This window comes from Mercenaria mercenaria, chromosome 19 (genome assembly GCF_021730395.1).
Source record: "Mercenaria mercenaria strain notata chromosome 19, MADL_Memer_1, whole genome shotgun sequence".
NCBI lineage: Eukaryota > Metazoa > Mollusca > Bivalvia > Venerida > Veneridae > Mercenaria > Mercenaria mercenaria.
The window spans coordinates 6,290,360-6,309,825 of NC_069379.1; the positions used below are offsets into that span (position 1 = coordinate 6,290,360).

The 19,466-nt window shown below is 34.0% G+C and overlaps 1 protein-coding gene across 1 annotated transcript; it reads right to left on the minus strand.

The window, feature by feature from the left end:
- Positions 1-483: 483 nt before the first annotated feature.
- LOC123542691 (uncharacterized) lies at positions 484-16,948 on the minus strand. Its single transcript, XM_053531436.1, has 13 exons — positions 16,815-16,948; positions 12,644-12,725; positions 11,006-11,137; positions 7,277-7,501; positions 6,415-6,496; positions 5,462-5,592; positions 4,691-4,993; positions 4,321-4,412; positions 2,749-2,820; positions 2,136-2,238; positions 1,629-1,729; positions 1,125-1,193; positions 484-738 (listed from the first exon to the last, which is right to left on the minus strand). Exons 4-13 carry the CDS (start codon positions 7,365-7,367, stop codon positions 565-567), a joined length of 1,218 nt encoding a protein of 405 aa, XP_053387411.1. The 5' UTR covers positions 7,368-7,501; positions 11,006-11,137; positions 12,644-12,725; positions 16,815-16,948; the 3' UTR covers positions 484-564.
- Positions 16,949-19,466: the final 2,518 nt, after the last annotated feature.

Consider the following 19,466-nt stretch of genomic DNA (forward strand, 5'->3'; position numbering starts at 1 on the left):
ATAATCGGAAAAAGAAGCACTCAGTCCAAGCATGGAGCATCTTGAAACGACTGCCACTTTGCGATGAAGGTATACCTTAAATAGTCGTGCATCGCAATTAAGCATGATATCATACTTGCTTTACTAGTATTTTAATTTGTAAAAGATGCAACACTCTTAACATTCCCTCAAGACTAGTGATGCCAGTTACAAATCGTCTCCTACTTTTTCATTAAAGCAGAAATAGTCTTATCTAACTGATATTAGATAATAATTATCGATCAATCACGTATTTTAAATCAAAGTATTGAAGACACTGAAACTAAGAAAGGGCGAGGGTAAAATGTAGATGAACAGAATGCTGATAACGTGGCGTCTGTTTTCACACCATTCGTGTAACATCACTGTTATCATAAGTAATGTTTAAAATATATATATGATAACATACAATGTTCGCAGGAATTAGTGCTTGCAAAAACCTGAACTGAGGAGACAAACGTATGATCAAAGATGAATGCATTTAATGTTGTTGCTGTTGACAAAGAAACTTTTGAAGTTAGCAATGCTGTGTCTAGAACCTAACATTTATCCAACAATTTCTAGTTGGTTATTGCTGCCACTCCTCGTACAATTGCGATTACAGAAGTCATCTTGGCAACACGCTTTACAAAGCGGAACGGATCGTTGAGACAGGACGTCTTTACCAGCTGTAGAGGCATCATTCATGTCGGTCACTGAACGGGTTTCAAACGCACATTCCTAGTAAATAAAACAAGTAGTCAAATGTGTTAATACCAATGGCATGAATAAGAAATAGAACAGATTGTCAGGTAGTTGAAATATCCCATATTGTCAACATCTCAAGTATAAATGCTAAGATATCTGCACCTTATCGACAAAATGACTCTTTTTTCAATTCTTCCAAAATTAATATAATTATGGAAATCATAAATTTTGCCCATACGTTTTGTTGACAGATTAGTACAGTGCCTATGTTGGAACATTAAACCTATGGTGATTTTTATTTTACATGGCTGATGGAGAAAATAAGGTCTGTTAAAGATAAAGAAAGACAACTTGGTGGTTAATTCTATTCAAGAAAAAGTCTTAATAATCCATAAACAAAGAGTAAGAATATAACTCACATGGATAGATTTGCAACCAAGATGAAATATTGACACATCTCCCCACTGCAACTCTTCGATATGACAAGACTTAAACGCATTTTGAAAAATAGAATTAAAGCATAGTTTCATCACGAAATGAAACTGAAACTGAATAATTTGATTAAACGCCTTTTTCTACACAATGACATATTTAATGGCGTTGTACATATAATATAACAAGCCATAAAAATGTAAATCAGCCGCACCATGAGAAAACCAACATAGTGCGTTTGTAACCAGCATGAATCTAGACCAGCCTGCGCATCCGTGCTGTTCGATTTCAAAGCCTATTGCAATTAGAGAAACCGTTAGCGAACAGCATGGATCCTGATCAGACTGCGCAGATGGTGGGTATAGCTTTCATTTACACTCTCCTGTAGCTATGGCTGCATTCATTGAAAGCAACTTCTGTATTTGTTTTTTTTTATCACAAAATCTCTATTATTCTCATGTTCAAGTTATATATTTTATATATTATGTTACCTGTTCCTGACTGCATATTGTGACCCTATCACACTCATTTGGGTGGCTAGCATATGCGCAATCAAGACAAATTGGACCACGTGACTCCATTGGAGGGAAACCTGAACATAATTTATATCACATGCTATTATCATCACACTTTTGGTCGAAATGCACTTCGCTTTTGTAGTTTCATTAAGATATGGAATACTGTTAGTTTAAAGTGATTATATCTGGTATAAATTCATGTTTTTGTATTAACTGGCAATATATGGGTTACCATTGGAACACATTGAGCACCACTTGTCACAGATTGTTTTGTATTGTATTGAAAGAGATTTTATGTTATAATTAGTGCTTTTAGATTAAGTACAACGTACCTCACACTATCTAGTAATATTCTCAATATGGATAATCCATTGCATATGATTTATAATAAGATTAACTCTGCATCTTTTTGGCGTTTGTTTTAACTCAAGATACAAGGTTTTATGGACAGAAAGCGCATGCGCTAAAGCATTTACCAACCATGATCTCCACAGCCATGTGAGTTACAGAAATGTTCTGTACAGCATTGTAGACATGTCTCACTGGATAACCCATTGTCACTTTGATTGTGTCTGTAGCAGATCTTAAAAAATACGCATCAAAATGAATTATTACAAAGTCGTAAAATGTATTGATTCGTGAAAACTGTGAGCAACCTTTATACGTTCAATATTGCACTTGAATTTACATGATCAGAACCATAAAGCGGGGTTATCTAAAACTTTGGATTCATTAATACTTTCTACTCTGCGAATCAAATACTCAAACCATTGACAAAATATGAGAAATAAATAATCGAAAATAAGATTTAACAAGAAATTGCTAATATATTTTATTTTCATAACAACAAATGCTGCAGCCACATTAAAACAAATCATTATGATCCTTTAAAAATATGTAAAATAATCTATATATTAGATTTAATCAAATGCATATTCAGCTTATCAAAATTAAACAAAGAAACGCAAGAAATAATCGTTTGGAAACATAGTTTGCAAATTAGTTCGCTAATATGTAGTTATAACTGATGATTTGTACCTGAATATTATAAAGGATATATAAAACAAAAACAAATCATGTCAAATTCCCATACCTGCTGGTCCATACAGCCCGACCTGTAGTGATTATGGCCCTGCGGGTTTCTGGCACGTTGAAGATAACACATCTAAAATAAAATGTTTCATCCAATTCTCAACTTGACTAAAGATTCCCGTTGATCAGATATTGTTAAATCATAAATTTTCGTCAGTGAATATTTTCGTCAGGATCTAATTGTATATATAATTTTCGTGTAGATTTCGTTGTTAGGTCAACCCACAAAAATGCGTGCACATAAAATTCGGATATCACCAGCACATTAAATCACGTGATGATAATAATTGTTCATAATAGGTGACTTATAGGTTCATTGAGCCGGGTGTTAGAATATGTATTATGATACTAATGTATTTTGATTATGAAAAACACAATGCCACTTTAATAAACTATATTCTATTCTGTTCACAGTACTTGAAACAATTTTGCTAGTATCAATGAAACAATTTTACACGTATTCATTAGTGTAAAAAATCGCAAGTAAACCGATTTTTGAATTGTAAACGTTGTATTTTGACTGATATCTTGTAAGGCCGTAAAACATTAACGTCTTGGCAAGGAAGGAGCATATGTAAACATGTGTGCTAACAGCTCATGCGTGCGACAATCTCTCTGTTGAAAACCACTTACTGCCCTTTGAAAACGACAAAAAGCAGTTTCATGCTAAAGTAAAGGAACATAAAATGACAAAATGTAGACGTATTACTTTACCTTTATCATGCTGGACACGATTGGATCTGCCTTTGTGAACAGCGTTGATCATGATCAGATTGCACATCCGTACAGTCTGATCTTGATCTGAATTGTTCGGCATTTAGTCAATAGCTTTTGGGTATTCACCCCTTTTAACAGTTAATGGAACTGTCCAAAATCAAATTGAAAGATGGACAAGTTCATTATAGAAGTTTAGCAGGGTAAGAATTAAACACCTAACAACAAAGCAACGCCCTTTCATACCGCAATACAAAATCCAAACTACCGACAAAGTAAAATGGAAAAAGCGGGCAATGACATCGTTTCAGGATCAGTTTGATTGTTCAAGGACGGTAGTGGATAAAAGCAAAGTACCAACCACAGGTAACTGGCAATGTACCAACCACAGGTAACTGGCAGAGTACCAACAACAGGTAACTGGCAAAGTACCAACCACAGGTAACTGAAAAAGTACCAACTACAGATAACTAGCAAGTTCCACCTACAGGTTACTGGCACAGTGCCAACCACGGGTAACTGGTATGGTTCCAACCACAGGTAATTGGCAAAATACCTACCACAGGTAACTGGCACAGTGTCAACCACAGGTAGCTGGCAGAGTTCCAGCCACAGGTAACTGGCACAGTACCAACCACCGGTAACTGGCAAAATACCAACCACAGGTAGCTGGTACGTACAGTGTCAACAACGAGTATCTGTCAAAGTCCCAACCACAGCTAACTGGCAGGATAATAAAACGTTGCAAGAAAAAACAAGCATTATTGTACTTGGAAGGAAACAGAGGTATTACAATACAACAAAATTAAAACGTATTCAAGCTGCAAGGAAGAACACAAAGGGAAGGTTTGTTTAATACCTGATTTACTTTACAAGACTGTATGCTGTCGCAGTATGATAACGCAGTAGTATATTCACAACCAAAACACACCAAGCCGTTGTCTGGTAAAGCTGTAATTTGATACCACGAAATAACGATATCAGCTGCCCTAGGTGAAAGTTACATGAGTTAAACTGAACACAGTCTTATACTTACTTTAACGTCCTAAAAAATGAAAATAATTGCAAGACTAATGAAATAACTACAAGATATCGGTTTGTTTTATGTATAATCTTCATACATCGCAATAGAATACTTGAACTGCTGTCAAACAAGAATGTTTATCATTTAACATGATAGCCTGACGCTGAAGGAGATCGCTTTGTCGTATATTTTTTGGTTAGCTAACCTGATGTTGAAGTACTAGATGGTGGAATACTGGTTCTTGATGGAGACTGTTGATCCCCTGTCGTGGGAGCAGTAACTGTTGTTAGAGTGCGAGGACTTGAAGTTAGAGTTGCAGTAGAAAAGGTTGTTTTCGTCGTTGACAAACGTGGACCGTCTGCTTTAACTGACATTTGAAACCCCTTATAAGTATTAGTTCCATCCGAATAGAATTCTACATAAACAGCGTTGCCTGTCGTCTGGTACGTTGTACCCGGAGAAATAGAACCACAAAGTATATTCAGAACTGGCGCAGTGTCATCATACCCTGAAATTACAATACCGCACTATCATCATAATACCGAAGAGGAAAGAACGTACTTTATTTTTTATGTATTTACCTTATTGCACACTGCAAGTTATAATAAAAAGTAGAAACATATTCCCAGAGTGCAGAAATCAAGGTCTATTTACAGCCACTTCAACACCATAAACAAAAGTACATCTTATTCTTTACTTAGAATTAGCTTTCTAGATTTAAACAAGTACTACACTAAATAGTTGAACAATGTATTTAAAATATTTATTACTTCAAATACTTCTTTTTAGCAAAATTCATTGTAAAACTGTGTTATGGATTGAACATGAATCGACATACAATATTCAAACAAACATTGTTAATGAGAAATTTTATTCAACTGTGTCTTAACCAAAGAATATTTGAATGCATGTGTACTGCTACGAGTACAAATGAAAATATCAAGCAAAACGAAACATTTGAAATTTTAAAATTTACCGTCATACAATGTAACTCTGTCATAGGCACAATTACTATTTTTGTCTGCGCTTTCCAACACAAACTCTACTACGGTAAGAATCATGGTATAATTTGGATAAGTGGAGAAACGGTAATCCCGGGTGGTATTACTACAATATAAACATATCAACTTGAATCATGGTGTGATCGGGATATTAGGAAATTCTGGGTGGTATTACTACAATGTTTGTGTTACTGACCGGTCTATAGTAAAAAAAGTTAAATCCTGAAGGAAAATGTAAAACGATTATTTCTGAAATCATGTTACATAAAATCTTTGAGCATCGGGCAATAGTTTTGACAGCTGACAGACAAGTCCTTGAATAAATGCATAATATAAACTAAAATGAACTATGCAAAGGGCCTAAACAGCAGGGTAGATTACCACTACCAAAAGTAGAACTCCTTAAATACATATATCGCGTTGGTCTACGGATCGCGGGCTTATGAGTTCGATCCCCGGGCGGGGCGTATGTTCTCCGTGACGATTTGATAAAAGATATTGTGTTCGGAATTATTCGTCCTCAACCTCTGATTCATGTGGGGAAGTTGGCAGTTACTTGCGGAGAACAGGTTTGTACTGGAACAGAATCCGGGAACACTGCCCGACGTTACACGACTGAAATACTGTTGGAAAACGTCGTTAAACCCAAAACAAACAAACAAACAAACAAACATATATACGTTTTGTATCAAAACTATATTTTGCAATAAAGATAAACGATTCAGATAATAGGGGTTTCCCGACAGTAATAGGGAAAGTTCTGTCACTAATAAGAAACACCGTGTTTTCGTCCACTGTTACCGCTTATCAAAATGATTAAATTGATGTGACAAATTTATAACTCGAGTAATTGAAACAAGAAGTTATAATAAATTATATCTGAAAAAATGTAGATTCTACATAATTATATTCGTTTTCTCAAACTTACATTCCATAGTTAAGACTATCTACGTATCCAGGGGATGAAAATAGAGTATCACTGAAGGCCACGTTTTTGACTGTATGTTGACCTGTAATCAGACAGCTAAGCAATAATTTCATTGTAAAGAAAGCTATTTCAAATTGATTATTTCGCCATCTTAACTCTATTTTCAGATTTTAAGGTAGTGGTCATGCGGACATTCGGAAGTTTTCTCGTTTTGTAATTCGGTAGTGTTCAGACGTAAAGTAGCTAAACGCTTACATCGTTTTCCGTAAAAACCGAAGTATGCCGAAATTGCATATGTATGGAGAATACTTAATTTGTCGAACTGTCATTACGGATCCACTACGGTAACCTAAATGTTGACAATATGAAACAAGTTTCCGCCCACCAGTAGGGGCTATAAATCATGTCAATGATTTAAGTTAAAAAAGTTATCAAAATATTCAGAAGTATTGTATCTAGAAGAACACCAGTTCTGAAATAACATGTTACACATTGACACACTGTGTTACTGACAAAATATGAATATGATAAATATGACACTCTTCTTTTTAAAGTATTGAACCGGTAATAACAGTCGAAATTATTTGATCGATTATGCACTCTTCTGGCGCATATTTCGACATTTTCCTTTTAATATGATTTTTTTATTATGACCAAAGGATGCCGAATAAACATATAAGAAAACGTAACTTTACGGAAATCGCCGATTGTCATTACGTAATCCGAAGGGATTCTAATAAACTGCTAATATGTGCAGCCCTATCTTATCTATGAGACATACATGATTTGCATATATAAAGGACCTGACGCTGAAATACTAAATAATAGAATACTATAGTTCTTTAATAAGACTGTTGATCACCTGTCGTGGCAGTTGTAGATGTCGTTAGAGTGCGAGGACTTGAAGTTAGAGTTGCAGTAGTAAAGGTTGGACCATCTGCTTTAACCGACATTTGAAACCCCTTGTAAGTATTACTGTAATCCGAATAGAATACCACATAAACAGTGTCGCCTGTCGTCGTGTACGTTGTACCCGGGGTAATTGTGCCGCAGAGAACATTCAGTACTGGCGCAGAGTTATTATACCCTGAAATTACAAAATGTATCTATGCGCCACTGCCATTATAATACCGCACTATCATCATAATACCGCAGAGAAAAAAAAAGGACTTCATTTTACTTGTACTTACCTTATTGCCCATTACAATTTATAATAAAATCAAAACCCCGGCTGATATAAGTGACCGCTTCGGCACATTTATTTACATAGACTTTGATATCAATTCTGCAATTCCTTTTAAGCGAAAAGTTTGGAACTACAAATACGCAAATTTCGAACAGCTTAATAATCTTATTCGAACGTACGACTGGTCCATACTTTATAATGATACGGTATGTAATGCCAGCGAAACATTTACACGTATTTTTCTTGATCTTGCCCAAAGGTGTATTCCAACAAGTTTAGTGACCATTCGTCCAAATGACAGGCCATGGAATAACTCAGAAATCAGACACAAGTCCCGTCAACGCGATAGACAAAAACGCATTGCTCTAAATTAAAAAAAATCGTCCGACTGGAACCTCTACAAACAATTAAAAAACAAAGTAAATAATATGAAAAAATATGCCAAAGAAATCTTTTTTTTTTTAATAATAACTTAGAATTTAACCTAAGTGACATGAATGCTTCAAATCCTCGAAAATACTGGCATATAGTTAAAACTTTAATTAAGGAGAACACTGTAGCGTCAGAAAAAATACCTCCATTAAAGAATCAAGATACTACTTACGCTATATCTGATTCTGATAAAGCTAATAATTTGAATGATTTCTTTGTCTCAGTTTCTACAGTAGATGACTCGAATACAAATTTACCTAATTTTACAATGAAGACAAACGAAACTATAGATACTTTTGATATAAATGAACAAGAAATAACAGACATTCTTCTTAATCTAGACATCAAAAAGACCAACGGCCCTAATGGTATAAGTCATCATATGCTTAAAAGAACAGCAAAAACCATTTGTATGCCACTATGTATTATTTTTAACAGATCACTTCATGAGTATATTTATCCAAACTCTTGGAAAACCGCTAATGTTATGCCTGTTTTTAAAAAGGGGGACCGTGATTTGCCGTCAAACTATAGACCTACTTCATAAATCAGTTGTGTTGGAAAGGTCATGGAAAGAATAGTCTTTAAACACGTCGTCTACAATCATTTATACTTTAATGAGTTAATATGTAAAAATCAAGCCGGTTTTTTACCTGGACATAGTACAGTTTATCAGTTAATAGATATCTACAATCAAATATGTAAAGCATTCGACGAAAAACAGTCTACTTGTATTGTCTTTTGTGACATCTCGAAGGCTTTTGATAAAGTTTGGCACAAAGCTGTTCTTTTTAAACTTAAACAAAATGGCATTACTGGTTCTTTGTTGGCTTGGTTTTCAGATTACCTTAAAGACAGAAATCAAAAAGTATTTGTTAATACGTCTTATTCTAGTATTAGATACCTAAATGCTGGAGTACCTCAAGGGTCAGTGCTTGGACCTTTACTTTTTCTTATTTACGTTAATGATATAGCCGACAACTCATTAAGTGTATCAAGGTTATTTGCAGATGATAGTTCTCTCTCCGTCTCAAACTGTAATGTAAACATAATTGAAAGTATCCTTAACAATGATTTAAAAACAATAAACGATTGGGCGAAACAGTGGTTGGTTCAGTTTAATCCCAACAAAACGGAAGTTCTTTTTTTATCACTGATAAATAATAACCCTCCTAAGTTAGTATTTAATGACGTACCATTAGATATTGTTGAAAACCACAAGCATCTTGGCGTAACCTTTAGTCAAGACGGAACGTGGCATACCCACATATCAAATATAGTTAAATCTGCATCTAAAGTATTAGGATCAAGGAGAGCATTAAAATTTAAAGTAACCAGGAAAACTCTTCAGCAAATATACATTTCTTATATGAGACCAATACTTGAATATGCATCAGTTGTTTGGGATAGCTGCATATATTACGAACAAGAAACACTTGAAAAACTACAATATGAGGCGGCCAGAATAGTGACCGGTTTAACTCGCTCAGTTTCAATGCACAATTTATTAAAAGAAATAGGCTGGGTCTCTTTATCCGATCGGCGTAAAATACAGAAACTGATTTTAATGTATAAAGGAAGGCACGGAACACTACCAATCTACTTAAATGACCTTATCTCACCTTTAGTTAACGAAACAGCGCCATATAATTTTCGCAATAATGATTTGTGACTGTAGCACGTCGAACAGAAATATTTTCAAAATCTGTAATACAATCATCAGTTAAGTTATGGAATGAACTAGAACCTTCAATTAGAGAATCATCCTCTTTAAATATTTTTAAAGCAAAATTGAAAGAATTATTTAAGCCTCACAACGTACCGAAGTATTATCTTATTGGAGAAAGAGAATATGTAGTTTATCATGCTCGCTTAAGAAATAAATGTAGCATTCTTAACTACGACCTTTACAACAATTACTTACGAAATGACCCTTTTTGCGAATGTGGATGCAGAGAAGAAAATGCAGAACATTATTTTTTTATATGTAAAAGATACTCTGAGGAAAGATTTCGTTTATTTCAATCAACAAGACAATTCCATCCTTTAAACACAAATATATTACTCTATGGAAAAGTAGAACTAACTGAAGAAGAAAATGGTATTATTTTTTTAGCAGTACAAACTTTTATTCAACAATCAAATCGGTTTAAGTAAGTACAATAAATTCAGTAACGTGAAAATTTATATACATTTTGTTATGAATGAAACTGTCTGTTTATGTTTTTCTTTGCTTGAACAAAATATGGATTTGTATCAAGTATGGTTTTTTTGGAGGGTACGGTCGGGATGCAGAGGCAGCTTCATGAATCAAAATAATAGCTCCATTACAAAAATGTATTCTTTGATGTTTTCTTCTCTCTCTCTCTCTCTCTCTCTTTCTCTCTCTTGATTATTGTAATCTTTCTGTTGTTTATTTCTCTCTCAAGTAACTTGCTCACATTTAGTCTGTTGAACAGAATATTATAAGATCTTTTTCTATGGGAAGGGCTGTATGCTGATGTTGAAATAACTCGTAGCCCAACCCTTTTGTTTTCTGTTGTGTGTTAAAAATGTATGTAATACTGTGTGTAATATTGAAACAGAGAGCAATAAAATATGATTAAACTATAATAAAAGTAGAAAGATAGGCCCAGAGTGCAGAAAGGACGACCTATTTACAGTCACTTCAACACCACAATCAAAAATAAATTTTAAAATAGCTTTTAAGTTTTGAACAAGTACTTAATAAATAGTTAAACAATGTTTTTGCTATAATGTACTTAAAAAAATGTTAAATTCCTTCTTTTAGCACAATCAATGGTAAAACTGTGATATGGAAAGGAACTACACAAACATAAAGCATCACACGCTATTCACACAAATAATTATTACTAAGAACGTTTTATTCAACTGTGTCTTTACCAAGGAATATTTGAATGTGTGTGCACTGCTACACGTACAAATGAAAATATCAAGGAAAACGAAACATACCATCATACAGTGTAACTTTGTCATACAAACAGTCACTAATTCTTGTCTGCGTTTTCCAACACAAACTCTACCACGGTAAGAATCATGGTGTAATTGGGATAAGTGGAGAAACGGTAATCCCGGGTGGTATTACTACAATAAAAACATATCAATTTTTGAAGAATCATGGTGTGATTGGGATAAGTTGAGAAACAGTAATCCCGGGTGGTATTACTACAATGTAAACATATCAACTTTTAAAGGATCATGGTGATCGGGATAAACGGTAATCCCGGGTGGCATTACTACAAACATATCGATATTTGAAGAATCATGGTGTGATCGGGATATTTGGAAAAACGAAAATTCTGGGTGGTATTACTACAATGTAAACATATCAACTTTTAAAGAATCATGGTGTGATCGGGATATGTGGAGAAACGGTAATCCCGGGTGGTATTACTACAAACATATCGAATCATGGTGTGATCGGGATACGTGGAGAAACGGTAATCCTGGGTGGTATTACTACAATGTAAACATATCGAATTGTTTTGAAAACAGTATTGAGAACACGCTGTGGGGTTTGACGTAATGCAACTTCCTACAACATTATCTGAATATGGTATTTTAGCCGAAGCAGAAACCATTCCTATTTATTTTATGGCTCCTTATATAAATCACCAGTACATAGTTTGTGCTACTGACCGGTCTATAGTAAAATCAAATTTTTGGGCTAAAGTTAAATTCTGAAGGAAAAATGTAAAACGATTATTTCTGAAATCATGTTACATAAAATCTTTGAGCATCGGGCAATAGTTTTGACAACTGACTGACAAGTCGTTGAATAAATGCATAATATAAACTAAAATGAACTATTCAAAGGGCCTAAACAGCAGTGTAGATTACCACTACCAAAAGTAGAATTCCTTAAATACATATATAGCGCTGGTCTACGGATCGCGGGGTTGTGAGTTCGATCCCCGGGCGGGGCGTATGTTCTCCGTGACGATTTGATAAAAGATATTGTGTCTGGAATTATTCGTCCTCAACCTGTGATTCATGTGGGGAAGTTGGCAGTTACTTGCGAAGAACAGGTTTGTACTGGTATAGAATCCGGGAACACTGCCCGACGTTACACGACTGAAATACTGATGTAAAACGGCGTTAAACCCAAAACAAGCAAACAAACAAACATATATGAGCCGCGCCGTGAGAAAACCAACATAGTGGCTTTGCGACCAGCATGGATCCAGACTAGCCTGCGCATCCGCGCAGTCTGGTCAGGAACCATGCTGTTCGCTAACGCTTTCTCTAATTGTAGTAGGCTTTAAAAGCGAACAGCATGGATCCTGATCCATGCTACTCGCAAACCCACTATGTTGGTTTTCCCATGGCACGGCTCATATACGTTTTGTATCAAAACTATATGTGCAATAACGATAAACGATTCAGATAATAGGGGTTTCCCGACAGTAATTGGGAACGTTATGGCACTAATAATTTAGAAACACCGTGTTTTCGTTCACTGTTACCGCTTATTAAAATGATTAAATTGATGTGAAATTTATAAATCGAGTAATTGAAACAAAAAGTTATAATAAATTATATCTGAAAAAAGTAGATTCTACATAAGTATATTCATTTTCTCAAACTTACATTCTATAGGGAAGACTATCTACGTATCCAGGGGATGAAAATAGAGTATCACTGAAGGTCACGTTTTTGACTGTATGTTGACCTGTAATCAGACAGCAAAGCAACAAATTCGTTGTTACAGTAAAGAAAGCTATTTCAAATTGATTATTTAACCATTTTCTATTTTCAGATTTTAAGGTAGTGGTCACGTGATGACATTCGGCAGTTTCCGTGCGATTTGTAATTCGGTAGTTTTCTAGGCATACAGACACTAAAAAGGAAAGTGGCACAAAAAAAATGGTAGTCGCATAATGGCAGAGTAGAAAATGACAAAACGGGTCAAAACAAGGCTACAGTTAGGGTAACTGCTAGAACATTACGTCGCGACAGCTGTTTTGGCAAAATCTGGGACGTTGTCTTATGTTACTGAAACTGCCAAAAATCTTAGAAACTGTTGATGTCAAGCTAAAACATTGTATTTTTTCATGCATTTAGGTTGTTTGTACATTTTTAATGGAACTGGCACAATGTCAGAGAAAAAAGTTTTTCCTATAGGCATTCAGGCACTAAATAGGAAAATGGCGCAAAATAAAAAGTAATCGCATAATGGCGGATTCAAATAGTTCTCAGTTTTTTTTTTTTTTTTTTTTTGCTCTGTAGAGCTATTTTCCTTATTGTCTTTGCAGTTTTTTTTTTGCTGAAATCACATGACAGATCTATGCTTGACATCTTGACATGTAGGTAGCACTTTCATACTGAAATAACAACATGACATAATTTTTCATGGAAACTTAGATCATACACTACTATCCATACACTACCACTACAATTTGGGGTCTAATGTTTTAGCTGATTTTGCAGTTTGTGTGTTTGACTGAAGCTATTTTTCTTGCATCAAACATGACCCCCACTTTTCTTTCAATTTTTGTTCAGCACTGACAATATTCCTCAAGAAAATGCAAGTTACAAACTGTTCATGAATTAAAATGGGTCATGATGTGTGCTGCGGACATTGGAAATATGTAAAATTTATATAAGATAAAGCAGAACAGCTATTTAGTGTGTTGTAACCTTTCAAACGTAAAATAGCTCAACGCTCCCATTGCATTGTTTTCCGTAAAAACCGAAGAATGTCGAAATAGCATACGGACATTATGTTATTACGGGTATACTACCTTAAATGTTGGCGAATATGGACCATGTTTCACCCAGCAGTAGGGGCTACAAACCATGTCAATAATTTACGTTTACAAAACGTTATCAAAATATTCAAAAGTATTGTATCTAGAAGAACACCAAATTCTCAAATAACATGTTACATAATGACACATTGTCATCCCCAGCTTTTATTATATTTGACTGGCTTATCGTAGTAGGTTGTCCCCCTTGAAAATTATCCGATATTCAATATTGGTTTCCGTGCTGATATTACTTTGAGCAATAGATTATATAGGAAATTTATTTTCAATGATTAATTTCAAATATGTGTTTTGGTTTGTGAATATTTTACCAGATATGACAGTATACATCAGTTTCTTCTCTTCAATTTGATGTGAAAATATTTATTCTGACTTAACATCTTCTTGCTTCCAATTGTGATTAAAAAGGAGCACCATCACTTATATTGAACATATAGTGAAAATCACTAAATTTTTCAATTTCTTTTACTTTAGAGGCAAATAAATTATATTTTCCAAAGCATGGCAATTTATTATCACATATGTAGGTATTCGTGACTTTATAAACAATACAATAGTATAATTAAAAGTGTAATAGGGTAAAGGCTTCTTGCTTCCATTTAACTTCAAAGTGTATCAAGAAATAAAAACTGACGAAGACATAAAGGTCGAAACTAGTAAAGAATGTGTTGTCTTGGTAATTTTAAATCCTTTTGATCTATTAAAATTCTGATGTAACTTAAACGATGTAACGATTTACGGAACTGCATACACCAACAACTGACGTACGATTCAATATAGTCTTTTGAAATAATAATGTTCATAATTGTCTCATAGTAAAAAAAAAATAGAAAAAAAAGAAAAAAAAAAAAACAGAATAGAACAGAGCTTTGATTTTTCACCAAACTGTTTATGAGAACAATACGAATCAACATAAATTACAGTTTTCTGACTGAAAGCTAAAATCTTCGGAATATTGAAACATTCGACGACAGGAGAAAAACTACGCCAAGGAATAGTTTTCTTATGAAATGGTGTAGTTTGCAAGTTAGGCGCTCCTTGAAAGCTGGTGAGAGGGGGGAAGAATGTGTACATTTATTTAAACAAAAGACACAGAATGGTTTCCACGCTTTGCAAAGAAAGGGTGAAATTAACAGACTCGCAATATCGTTTCTATTTTAGAAATGAAATCCAAGCTTGAAAACAAGAAGAAAAAAAATTACAATAGCGTGCTTTCCGTGAGTTTGCACGGTAGGATTATCTCTTTAGTACGACCTACATTTTTGTCGCGGTTTGTTCGTGGAAAGCATGCAAAATAGTCGCCTTTACAGCTGAAGGCTTTAGTTTACACGGATAGATTTGATTTCATGATTGCATTGTATAGTATATACAAACACATATCTGAATGTCATATTTGATTTATGTATATCAATGATTATACAAGACGGTAACTTAGACACTATAGATAAGTAGACAAGGTGAATCAGAGCTAATTTTAAAAAAGATGAGTTCGGATCTCAGTGATACACATACACCAATGCTGATAAGAAAAATCAGAAATTTGATTCATAATTAATAGATTCATTCTTTCCTTGACTTCTGTGGAAAACCTAGGATCAAGGTCAGTTAATAAAACATGTGTGTGCGTATTTTCTAAGTTTGTTAAATTGCTCGGGGTTTTTTGGGGTTGTTTTATTTTTTATTTTTTTTTATTTTATTTTTTTTGCCATTGCCTGTCAAATACATAGTTTATTACTTTATTTTATCAGTAAGTTTTAAGAGTAAACTTTTAGGCGTGAAAGTTAAACAAAAGTACCATTATATGGACAAGAACATTCAAACAAAATCGGAATACATGTACATGTATCTTCACACAAGTTTCGTTTTTCTCGAGGAAAAACTAGTATGCAAGTTTTTGTGGGAAAGCTCGTTTACGAAATAATTCTCTGATTTCAATGTTTAGCGACATTCAACGTTTCAAAAGAAAAGAAAAGAAAAGAAATTATTTAATGTTTTCATTTTCTATTACATGAAACACGAATTTCGCGATATCATAAGCTAACATAATAGTTTCTTTTTTTACAGAAATGTTTTATATCTTTACAAGAATAATGTTTCTATATGAATCTATAAACAACATGATTTATCAAAACTGGCTACATGTTTTGTAGCTTTCTATGGAGTAACATGCGACATTAATTTCCATGTATAACCCAATGCAAAATTTTAGATCAATGCAAAATCCATGACAAAGAATTATTGACTTAGGTCATGACTTTAGCTTATGTAAGGGAGACAATCCAATATGAAGGGAATTGCTTTAACACAGTCAATAATTAAGGGAGAGAATTCTTGAAAATTCTCGTTAAAAGCTGACCATGGTTACTTACAAAATATGAATATGATAAATATAATATTATTTTTTAAAATATTGGACCTGTATTAACAGTTGAAATTTATTGATCGATTATGCACTCTTCTGGCGCAGATTTCGACAGTTTCCTTCTAATATGATTTTTTTATTATAGCCAAAGGTGCCGAATAAACATAATTATACGAAAACGTAACTTTACGGAAATCGCCGATTGTCATTACGTAATCCGAAGGGATTTTAATAAACTGCTAATATGTGCAGCTCTATCTTATCTATGAGACATATATGATTTGCATATACCATTATATCTTTACATGTATATAGACCACCATGCCTTCATACAAATGCACTAGTGTCTGCACTAAATGCACTAAATGATAGCTACATGGTAACATGACTTATCTATTATAGCATACAGAAGGGACAAATGCAGAAACATTATTTACATATTTTACTTACAGTTTATTTTGGTATTTGAATACTTGACTGTACACATAACAAGATATGTAGTCGGATGAAAACATAATTTAATGGTTGTGCAAACTAGAAAAGGTATTTTGTTCAACATGAATCTTGATAAGGCAATACACATAAAGCGACCACTCTTTTAGGTCAGTAAGTCAGTTCAGATATCATTTACCTTTTACAATGCTAACTATTGCTGCCAACAGAAACACGTACACTTTATTGCGTTCACACTCCTTCATGGCTTGTTTAATGTAGTTTCTTCTAACAATAGATTTACTAAAATGAAAAATAAAACGCACAACATATATTATGTTAATTTAAAGGTAACTGGTATGCTTATCTATAATGTTTCATATGATGTACGTAATGAAAAAACTAAAGAAAAGCAATATTTTAAATATATTTAGCACAATTAATGGCCGCTCCGCAATCCTTTAGACATTTCAAATAAGCATACGACCTAACCCAAGCTCGCATATTCTAAAATTTTGTGTCCAAAACGATTTCATGTGCATCTAGAATACCATTGATCGTCTTCTACCATGAACTTAAGACTATTAAGCAAATTAACTAAATGTGTGAAGAGAAAATAAAAATATAATTGATTGCTACATAATTCTCCTGTTACAAAAACTAATTAAGTTATATAATTATTTATTTCTAAAACGTGATACTTATCTTTAAGCTTGTAAATTTGAAATGTTATGTTCATTAAAAGCTGTTCTAAATTCTCACATGATAACATTCTGAAAATGTGTGCTTATTACATTGCTATAGATAACGCCAATGAACTAAATGTCACATTACTACAATGAAAATCTAGTATGAGGATTGATCCAAAAGTAAATATCACTGCGGCCATATAAACTTGTATAATGAAAAGAAAGCAATAAGAATTCTAAGCCAAGTACTTTGAACCATTTGCAACATTTTCTGAAACAGTCATAAAGATATTTTGCATTCTTATCGAAACCAGGAATTTTGAACGTCTATTGAAAGCATGGTAACCGCAAACGTCGCACGTCACTGACGTTATTGACATCAGAAATCGGCATTTTTTGCCACAGAGCAAAACCAAGTGTGAACACTAATTTGCGAACGGTGATGACATCATTTAAAACGTGTATTATTTAATAGACTTATTATTAAATCTGGACTTTAAGTCCTTTGCTTTTTAGCAGGCTATAATTATCTTAAAATGTGGCTTGAATGTCAGACAATTATTAAAAGTTGACAATGATCTCGGTTGAAACTTTTTCATACTGAATGAGGTAAAAAAAATCAAAACGGAAGCTACTGTGTGGTCTGTACAGTTCATTTTCAAGAGTCAGTATTTTCTAAGAGAATATAAAGTCGCTGTTTACCTACCGTTCTTGTAATGTATGTTAAGGCAGGTAACTCCGTAGATCTTAATTACAGAAGCGTGTATTCCTAACAGCAAGTATTTTAACGTTCTGGAATGACTAAGTTCGAAGTTCTGTCACCACAAGTCTGTTATTCGGTAAAGCACTAAGGTAGACGTACTGGAACCATAAACCCACCAGTACAGACGTTCCTCTTCTTTTTTGACAGTTTTGATGATTAATCAGGATTAAACCACTCAAGTTGCATGATGTTCCAGCTATTTTCTGATAATAATTAAGTCAGCCCTCTCGCTAAGCGCAGTAGGGAGGTCTACGGATCACGAGGTCGTGAGTTCGAATCCTGGGTGAGTCGTATATTCTTCGTCACGATTTGATAAAAGATATTGTGTCTGAAATCATTCGTCCTCCTACTCTGGTTCATGTGGGGAAGTTGTAAGTTCACTGCACGCCGTTAAAGATATGAAATATATGTTGAAAGACGGCGTTAAACCCAAAACACAAAAAGAATAATAAATTTAATAAAGCACTAAAAGTTCTGTAATTTAACAGTCCTTTTAACATTCTTTTATTTTTCTTCGCCATTTTGTATTTAGTGCAACAACGCATCTTCCGACAGTTGAACAAATTACGTCAGATCCGTTAACTAAAGGTAGTTACATGTGCCAATAGATAAACAGGTGCAGTAATGAGTCGTTGTAGTCAAGTTGATGAATGCTTCATATATTTTGTCGCAAATAAATCTCTAGTTCAGGTGAAACGCAATAAAGTCAAGTAGGTCAAACTCAAAACATATAATTGTGCATCCTGATTGGCTTACGGCTCCAAGCCATTGTTGTTGTTTTCGGTTATTTTGCGTCCCGAATGAAATTTAGTTAACTAAAAGGAGAAGCTGGGAGACAAAATTCAAACAAGCAGGAAAATATTAGGAGTCCATCGACTTGTCAACGCTACCTTTTTCGGTCATAAACAATGGATGGTTCGTTTTAAGTCAGGCATTTTATCAAGTAAATTAGTAATTTGCATAAATACTAAAGCTTTTGACTGTAAAGATTATTTCATTTTTTATTGTGGATACATTAATCAGCATGAACATCCACATGTGAGTATTAGATAGAATCAATGAAAATTTGTTCTGTTTGTACGGAACACGCCCCTAGAGTAAACTGATGGGTATCGCGGAGGAACGTTTTCTGGGCCTATATTGCGGCAACATCTGCTTGTGTGGTAAGAGGTGGTGGTGATTAACAAAACAAAAACATCTTTACACAGCTTCAGCAAATAGATTAGAAACAAATTTGTATTTATTTTATTGAACAATAGGTCACTTCATTGCTGTTTAGCGCAAAGTACAACATCAGACTGTAACAAGTTTTGCTTTTCATTTTTTTGTGTGTACCTTATGTCTTCAACAAGCCAACAATTCCTTTTTAAAAGATCTTTTTTTTTAATCCGTTAACAGA

Bases quoted from the DNA above. Each gene is read 5' to 3' on its own strand.
- LOC123542691 (XM_053531436.1), bottom strand. From the start codon at position 7,367: ATGTCGGTTAAAGCAGATGGTCCAACCTTTACTACTGCAACTCTAACT. The intron at 1,730-2,135 runs GTTGGTAAATGC...AATTATGTTCAG, and splicing joins ACATGGCTGTGGAGATCATG to GTTTCCCTCCAATGGAGTCA. The intron at 1,194-1,628 runs GTAACATAATAT...AATGCGTTTAAG, and splicing joins CAATATGCAGTCAGGAACAG to TCTTGTCATATCGAAGAGTT.